The sequence below is a fragment of the Megascapheus bottae genome, chromosome 2, assembly GCF_031878675.1.
Source record: "Megascapheus bottae isolate mThoBot1 chromosome 2, mThoBot2.hap1, whole genome shotgun sequence".
Lineage (NCBI taxonomy): Eukaryota > Metazoa > Chordata > Mammalia > Rodentia > Geomyidae > Megascapheus > Megascapheus bottae.
Window position 1 is genome coordinate 92,565,746 of NC_143510.1, and position 8,625 is coordinate 92,574,370.

Sequence of the window (8,625 nt, forward strand, 5' to 3'; positions counted from 1 at the left end):
TTTATTATTTGGGCCCTAATTCTCTTTTCCAAGTGAGCAAAGATGGGGATCCCCTGCTTGGGCCTAAGATTATGAGGGGTCTGGGAATTGGGGGAGGGGAAGGAACTGAGCGAGCAGCAGAGCTGATGGCCTGGTCCTCAAGGTGGGACAGGCCTCTGTGTGTGTGTGTGTGTGTGTGTGTGTGTGTGTGTGTGTGTGTGTGTGTGTTTGTGTGTGTGTGTAAGCAGGCAAGAAAGTCCATCAGGTCTTGCAGGGAGGCTATTTGCTCCTGGCCCACCGCCTGCCTGCCTGACCCGTCTACTTTGGATTCTCATGTAAGAAGCTGGGGCTGGGACGTAGCTTGAGTGGAAGAGGCCCTGCCTAGTCAACTCAAGGCTTGGAGTTCAAACTCAGTACTGCCATTCCTTCTTTCCAAAAGAAAAGAGACATGACGGTGTTGCTGAGAGGATCATTACAGCCATGAGGTTGTGGGGAAGGGGCCCAATGGGGTCGACCCGCCCCCCACCCCCGGACCCTTAACACAGACACCTCCTCCTGCAGCCAGGAACCTCTGGACTGCTCTGGTAATGACTTGGGCAGGAATTTATTTGTCACTGGAGGGTTGTGGGCGAGGGCAAAGGAGTCTACTGTTCACTGAAGTTCACCATGCAATGCTTCCAGTAGAGCCCCATGGTCAGATCAGGAAAGACAGGGGTGGGGGAAGTTTCAAGCAGGGTTTGTGTGACAGCCACCAAATCCCTTGTGGTTATAGCCAGCAGCTAGGATGCGAGTGGGGCCGTAGTGTCGCCTCTAGCGGGGCACAGCACACAGCTTGTAGGGGGCCGGCATCACCACAGTTTCATAGATCCCAAGGGTGCTGGGCCGGGGCTGGCCCGCGGGCACCGAGAAGCTGAAGCGCTGCAGGAGGCAGGTGAAGAAGAGGAAGAGCTCCATGCGTGCCAGGGGCTCCCCGAGGCACACGCGGCGGCCTGTGGGGGACAGCGAGCGGGATCGGTCAGCTGGGGCCTGGGGCCACCTCGCAGCCACCCTGTGACCCCAGCACGGGCCAGGGAGCCGGGCCCCACGCACCTGCTGAGAAGGGCATGAAGGCCTCGGGCTTCACAAAGCGGCCCTGGGCGTCCAGGAAGTGCGCGGGGTGGAAGCGGAAGGGCTGCTCCCAGACGCGCTCGTCCTTCAGCACCGAGGACAGGTTGGTGAGCAGCGTGGTGCCCTGGTGGAGGGGTGAGGTGAGGGGCGCACAGGACCCCCCACTCCCTCTCCTGTCACGAAATCCGTGGCCACTGCCCTGGTCCACGTGCGTTCTTCCATCTGCCCCTGGGCCACGGCAGCTCAAGGGTGCCGCCTTTGTGGCCCCAGTGGGAGGAGACACTGTGCTCGTTGGCCTGCAGGCCTTGTCTCCTGATGGTGACCCTCTCTCTGGCCCTGCAGGTCTGCCTTTCCCCTGACTCCAGGGATGCTCAGCACAAGAAGGAACTTTCCACCTGCATCCCACATCACCCAGACTAGAAAATGGGAGTCCCAAATTGTAGTACCTGCACCATGTACAGGCTAAGTGGTGGTGGAGGTGGATGGTCACTGGGTGATGGACGAGGCTTTACCTTGGGGATGAGGAAGCCTCGGACCTCAATGTCCCGAGTGGTCATGTGGGGAGCACCCACTGGGGCAATGTCCGCAAAGCGCTGCACCTCGTGGATCACTGCGTTGGTGAAGGGCATGCGGGCCTGGTCCTCCATCTCCGGCCGCCGCCCCTGCCCGATCACCTCATCGATCTCCTCCTGCACGAGGCCTGCGTGGACGAGCAGGGTCAGGGCAGTCAGTTCCCAAGCCCCGGCCCCGAGCTCCCCACCTCTGTGTTGACAGTCCAGTCCAGCTTAGGCCGAGTCCCTGCTCCAATGTCCCGCCCCACCCCCGCAGCCCCAGCTGGCTCACGCTGCACATCGGGGTGCAGGATCATGAGCAGCAGGGCCCAGGACAGCGTGGTGGACGAGGTCACCATGCCCGCCGCGAACAGGTCCGCCAACACCATCCGCAGGTTGGCCTTGTTGAAGCTGCTCTCCGGGCTCCCTTGGGCCTGTGGGAGAGCAAGGAGGGTCTGGGCCTGGGCAGCAGAGGACAAGGCCCCAGATGCCCTCCACTGGCACCCCAATCGGTGGGGTGGGGGTGGTCACACCTCACCTTCTCCACCTCAGCCTGGAAGGCGTCGGTCAGGTCTCGGGAAGGCTCGGCCGGGTCCCGGGTCCTCCTGTGCTCGTCCAGCAGCTTGTCCAGAAGGGCCATGAAGGCCTTCAATGCGGGGAAGATCTTGCCAGGCAGTCCTGGGATGTGCAGGAGGATGGGGACCGCGTTCAGCAGCTGTGAGAGCACAGGAGGCAGAGTCCAGATGTGTTCCCTACACAGCTGGACCATTCTCAGACCCTGTGTCTTCCAGGATGGACACAGGCCCTATCTGTCCCTTCTAGTCCCCACTCTCCTTCCCTAGTTCCAGCATCCTTGCTCTTTCTGCTCCAGGGACAGAGCAGCCCAGGGGATCACTCTCTAGACCTTCCTGGCCCTTGGTCCTGTCCTCATGCCCATTGTGTGAGTTCCTCCAGATCTTGGCCTGACCTTCTCTGATGTATCCCCATGGCATCCTGCACAAATCCTCCCCCTGGAGCTCAAGCTGCAGGGAGCTGGCCCTGTAGATTCCCCTGCGTTCTCACTTGGAAGGTAGCAGTTGATTCTTCCTTCAAAACGGCCTGCAACAGCTCCAGCAACCTGTCCAGGAGGGCATCGTCATAGTCAAAGCGACGAGCGTAGATGAGGGAGGAGATCACGTTGCACACTGATTTGTTCAGGAGAGTGTTGGGGCTGAAGGGGCGACCTGGAAGCAGGAAGGAGGTCAGAGAGTTAATCTCATCCTTGTCCACCACATTCCATCTGTCAGCTGGCGTCCCTCCTGCCATCACTCACCAGAGTGGTCAGCGAAGGCCTCACAGAGGCAGCCGGCCTCCTCAGTCACCCACTGCTCCAGTGACTTCTTGCCCAGGCCGAAGTTTCTCAAGGTGGACACAGAGAATCTCCTCTGATCTCTCCAGGCATTGCTGTAGCGGGCCATAACTATACCTGTGGGAGGGGCGAAGAGGTGGACCTGAAGCAATTAGTGACAGAGACATGACCCAAACCCCGCCTCCTCCTTGCCTCCAATCAGTCCTGAGGACTCCACACTGGCCCCATCTCCACTACTGCCTGTAATTTGCAAGACAGGTTATACATGGATCCCTCCAATGGGAGCCATGTGCATGGCCCCGGCCGCCCTCCTGCCCTCCTCACCAGATTGCTGCCCCGCCTCCCCCTGAACTCAGGTGCACCCAGGGCACTCCCACTGCCTCCCCTGAACTGCTCTTTCCTGGCCCCTTTTGGCTCTCCTAGGTGCACTGCCCATCTGTCCCCCCAGGGGGCCCCTGTCCTTAGGTCACTGTCCCGCAGGTCAGTCCCTCGGCCTCGTGTTGCCCTTTGCCTTGAGATCTGGGTCCGAAGCCCAGGTGTTCTAAGATGGGCATGGGTGGACGGTCAGCGGTGTCCTCGTTGTGCTTCACCAGGGCCTCACGCACGGCCTCCAGCCCGTTGAGCACCACCACTGGATTCCTGAACATCTGGAGACTGACCACCTCCCCGAAGCGCTGCTGCAGCTGTAGAGGGAGTCCCACAATCATATCATCCACCACCCCGTTTCAAACACCCTCAGGTCATGGGTACCCAGGTGAATTAAGCAGGGTAAGCAGGAGGCCTGGGCTCTGCTCAGGGAACCCTCCCTGGAAAGGACCACTGGCTGTCAGCTCCCCAGAAACCCCAAAGTATCCACAGGAGCTCCAGGCATGCAGTGTGAACAAGACACAGACGTCCCCAGGGAGTGTGACCCTGCCGGGGCCTCCCGGCAGCAAATTGGGGTTCCTGAAATAAGGGGCAGGGACTTGAAAATTTAGAAGAGAGACAAACACATCGGGTCCAGGAGGTCTGCAGCCCAAGCAAAAACTGCCGCCTCGTTTATTCTTAACACAAAGTTTTTATCCCCTCCCGAGACCAGGGCCCTCCCAGGTGTTACATCCAGATCGTTAATCAGGGAGCTGTTGAGGGTTACATTCATATGGTAAATCTCAGATCAATTGAACAGGAGAAGGCCAAAAAACAATAAGACAATCAAGCAATTATCTGATGCAAATCAAAGTACAGTTTGTTTCCACTCTTGCTCCCGACATATCCCCCGTCTTTATTTTAAAAGAAACACAAGTGCAATTTCTATTCTTTTCACTGTCTCTAATATCTCATTATCCTGTCTCACTTTCCAAAAATGACTGGTCCCTTCATCTAAAGGGGATAGATGGGCGGAGATTCGGCTTCTGTGACTTCTTCAAGCTGACTCAGGGGCGTTGTCTCTGTGCTTGACCAGGGACCTTAAAAAGCCTAGCCTGTTTATTAGGGATTGCAAGGATTAGATATCAGGAATAATAATTTACTCCAAACTAGAGATCATATTTGACATTTAACAACTGCACAAACCATCTTTGGCTACAATAGTGTAGTTACATAGCACCCATTTGCAAAAGCCTTTTCTTGATTGTCTGGGGAACTAAATTTCTGCAACCTTAACAATGCTTCAGTTGTCAGATCTAAACAGATTAATAGAGACACAAGTCTCAGATCCACAAACTTTTCCTGAATTTGTGGCTGGTGTCAAAAATAAATAAATAAATAAATAAATAAAAATTTTGCTCAATTAGGGCTTTAAACTATCCACTATCACAGAAGATTGACAAGTTCCTGCCCAGTTATGAAAGGCACGGGCATTAGTAAGGCATGCTTACAAACTATTCTATGACCTCCCGGCTCTGATTAATTTGATCGGCCAAGCACAAGTGACTAAGATCTGACACCATCTCTGCCATCCAAGCAGAGGCTTTCTGCGTCGTGTCCCAGTAGAGTTTCCCCACACAGGGATAAATGTCCCATTGGCAATTCACTTGCTTAGTTGCTGGACTTGAACTCAGGGCCTGGGCACTGTCCCTCAGCTCTCCAGCTCAAGGCTAGCACCCTGCCACTGTGAGTCCTGAGCTTGGTGCTTGAGTGCTGTCCCCCAGCTGTTCAGCTCAGAGCTAGCACTCTGCGGCTTCAAGCTCCAAAGCAACTCTGCCTTAATAGCACTCTGCTGCCAGATTAGACACCACAATCTCACAGGGACTTTGCTCTGCCCGGGGTTGGCTCAAAACTGCAGTTTTCAGATCAGTGAGTCCTACAAACGGCCAAGTATCTCCAATTAGAGCAACAAGGTGGTAGACACAGAAATAGTCTCTAAGCATGAGCTTACCTAGAACCTGAAAAAGGCCAAAGTTACATCTGAATAAGGATTGCTGTTCTTCTCCAATGGGCTAGCTGGAAGTTACAAGAGCAAGCTGAAATAGCAATTAAGCAATTACTTTGGTAGTCCTGATTTTCCTTTTCTCTCTTTCTTTAAACATATAAGACAACTTCACTTTCAAATATTGTTTAGAAACCCATTTTCAATGTTCTTAATAACTTTTACTGATACTGGCTTAAACAATTAACACCTTAGCCTTTATTTGCAATTGAAAAACCTTTAAGGGCACAAAGAGCTCCTGCCCTCAGGCCCCCTAGGGCCCAAGGCACTCCTCTTGCCTTTTAGAAAAAAGGGGCTCTTATGCAGTTTAGATTACTGTCTAAAACTCCAACGACAGTTTAAACTCAAATAACAGTTTTTCCCTAATGCAAGAACTATAGACATCAGTGCACCAAAAGTCCAAGTCTGGACTTAGTTTTCTTCCTTTTTTTTTTTTTTTTTTTTTTTTTTTTAAACATTCCTTTAAAATACTAATCACATTATCCACATTTTACCATCAGATTTCTAGTGTCAGTTTGCAAGAAAGGACAGGCAAAGTTTCTGACGTTAATGAACAATTTTACATTTAAATCTCTAATACATGTTTCCAAACTTTAACTTAAAGTAATAAATCCCAAATTCCCTAACACCTCTGAGCTGAACAGGATACAATGTTTACAATGTAAACAGCTGTATGCCCTGCAATAAAATGCAGATTTCAGGATCTAGAAAAATATTTACCAGTTTTTCTTTAAGACAACACAATAATTCTTTGAGACATTGTAAAACATCCAAACCTAATATTTTTCTTGAAGTTTTAAGCTTAGATTTACCCAATTGTCTTTGTGCTGCCGGGAGGCCCCGGCATCTGGCGCCTGAACAGGGACTTGTTGCTAGGGCCTTTAGGCTTGCCTAAAGGTTGAGAAAGGGATTGAGGCCGTAAGGCTGCAGCCGGAGGCGGTGGGTGTGAGGGGTAAGGTTTAGAATCAGACACCATAGTGGCCTGAGGGTCATATTTCTTTCCTACTTCTGAGGGGGCTCTCTGCTCTGTCCCCATTTTCGATAGAAAATGTAGGATTTCTTCTAACTTCTTCTCCATCGTAGCCATTCGGCCCTCCATTGACTCATCATAACTTTCCTCCTTGGTATTCAAACCTGAATTCTGATACTCAATATCTACTGGTTGTTGTTCCGTTTGCAAGATCTCACTTAGACTCTCTTGGGCTGCGGCATATGGCTCAGCCTCAGGTTCTTCAGAAGGGTCCTTTAACTCATAAAGTTCCCTTAATTCAAGATTAAATTCAGCATCTTCATGTAGAGGATCTATGTATTTACTTACTAAATTCCATACAGTAGTAGCCTCTATTGGGGTCTTTTCGGGGCCATATACCTCATAATAATCTTGAATTCTTTTTCCTATCCGCTGCCAGGCTTTTTGGAATGCCTCCTCTACAGACCTCGGGCATGCCTCCTCGAGAAACTGTAGGAAGCTCTGAAGCACCCCCTCTTCCACCCACGTTCCGTGGGCTTCAAATAGGCCTGTTAAGATCGGTAGAAATAACTCATGGCTATTAGCTTGACCCATAATTATTACTCCTGACTATACTCTCTTAATAGTCCTACGATGTGTTACTCACCACAGGGAGGGGTCCTTCACCTTCGTCCCAGATTTTCAAAGTCCCTGTTCAGGCGCCAGATGCCGGGGCCTCCCGGCAGCAAATTGGGGTTCCTGAAATAAGGGGCAGGGACTTGAAAATTTAGAAGAGAGACAAACACATCGGGTCCAGGAGGTCTGCAGCCCAAGCAAAAACTGCCGCCTCGTTTATTCTTAACACAAAGTTTTTATCCCCTCCCGAGACCAGGGCCCTCCCAGGTGTTACATCCAGATCGTTAATCAGGGAGCTGTTGAGGGTTACATTCATTGGTAAATCTCAGATCAATTGAACAGGAGAAGGCCAAAAAACAATAAGACAATCAAGCAATTATCTGATGCAAATCAAAGTACAGTTTGTTTCCACTCTTGCTCCCGACATGACCCCACAGGGAAGACCCCAAGATCACAGAGCAGCAGCAGATTCCAGTGGACACTGCCTCTCTCTACCTCATGACCACCTGAAAGGCTGCCCAGTGCTCAGCCCCTCTGATAATCAGGAAACACGAGAAGAGGACATGACCTGGGCTTTGTGCACCAGCACTGAAACCCACTGCCGCGTCTCACCCCAGCCTCTGCCTGCCATACTGGGGTCTCAACAGCCCAGACTGCAATCACGCCCTGCACTGCCTGTCCCAGGAAGCTTCTCAGCTCCTGAGCTGAGCTCCCTGGGTGGCCTGTGGCTTCCCAGCTCTATGTCTGGGCTTCCACGTGTCCTCTGCTGCCCACCACCAGCTCCTCACCTTGTAGAAGCAGTATGGCAGGTTCTGCAAGTCCATGTACATCAGGTTTCCCAGTACTGGCAGGGGCACAGGGCCTGGTGGGTAGCGAGCAGCCCAGCGCTGGCACCAGTGCATCAGGTCCAGCAGGAGCAGGAAGGTGGCCAGGGCCAGGGCCACAGGCCACAGCGCTTCCCCTGTCAGCAGCCCCATGGCTGCCTCGCTGCCCACTGGACTCCTCTGGGCACCACTGCCCACACCCAGGACCGGGCTGTGCACTCAACCAACCTGGGTGGTCCCTCAGAAAGGTAAGGAGGCTGACCTTTGTCTCCTGCCACGAATCCACCCTGGCAGCCATCCATGGCACTGGTGGGGTCAGGGCAGCTCCTGGGCTGGGGCAGCTGCAGAGCTCTGTCCCTCTTAGCTCTCCCACTGCTACTCAGGGCCACTGGGACCAGGGCAGACCCAGCAGGGACCCATCCTTCATGCTGCACACACTGCTGTCTGCAGGCTGTCTGTCCCCACTCTTCCTCCCCAGTGGACCCTGTCATGTGCCACAGCGTCTCCTCAGTCATGTCCTTCCCTTCCCTCACCTCTTCTTAGAAAACAGCTTTCTCACGTCTGCTCCTGAGGATCCTGCCTTCCCTTCTCGTGAGCTGGGCTCCCTCAAGGTGGGACTGGCCTCTGTATGTGTGTGTGTGTGTGTGTGTGTGTGTGTGTGTGTGTGTGTGTGTGTGTGTGTGTGTGTGTAAGTAGGGAGCCACTGTCCTGGCTGGGCCACTCTGTGGCTAGGACAAGCAGAACTGAGCCGGAAGGCAGGGCTGTGGGGAGCTGTGGGGAAAAAGGGTGAATCCACAAGCAAGTGAGGACTGTGCCAGTCCAGT

General features: G+C 53.0%; 1 protein-coding gene across 1 annotated transcript; it reads right to left on the bottom strand.

The window, feature by feature from the left end:
- Positions 1–564: 564 nt before the first annotated feature.
- On the bottom strand, positions 565–7,954 carry LOC150067641 (cytochrome P450 2D17-like). Its single transcript, XM_090354118.1, has 9 exons — positions 7,766–7,954; positions 3,497–3,668; positions 2,950–3,102; positions 2,700–2,860; positions 2,176–2,352; positions 1,930–2,071; positions 1,599–1,786; positions 1,069–1,210; positions 565–968 (listed from the first exon to the last, which is right to left on the bottom strand). The coding sequence occupies exons 1-9, from the start codon at positions 7,952–7,954 to the stop codon at positions 790–792; spliced, it is 1,503 nt and encodes a 500-aa protein (XP_090210244.1). The 3' UTR covers positions 565–789.
- Positions 7,955–8,625: the final 671 nt, after the last annotated feature.

Bases quoted from the DNA above. Each gene is read 5' to 3' on its own strand.
- LOC150067641 (XM_090354118.1), bottom strand. From the start codon at position 7,954: ATGGGGCTGCTGACAGGGGAAGCGCTGTGGCCTGTGGCCCTGGCCCTG. The intron at 2,861-2,949 runs GTGAGTGATGGC...TCCTGCTTCCAG, and splicing joins GGCCTTCGCTGACCACTCTG to GTCGCCCCTTCAGCCCCAAC. The intron at 2,072-2,175 runs GTGAGGTGTGAC...GCTCTCCCACAG, and splicing joins TCCAGGCTGAGGTGGAGAAG to GCCCAAGGGAGCCCGGAGAG.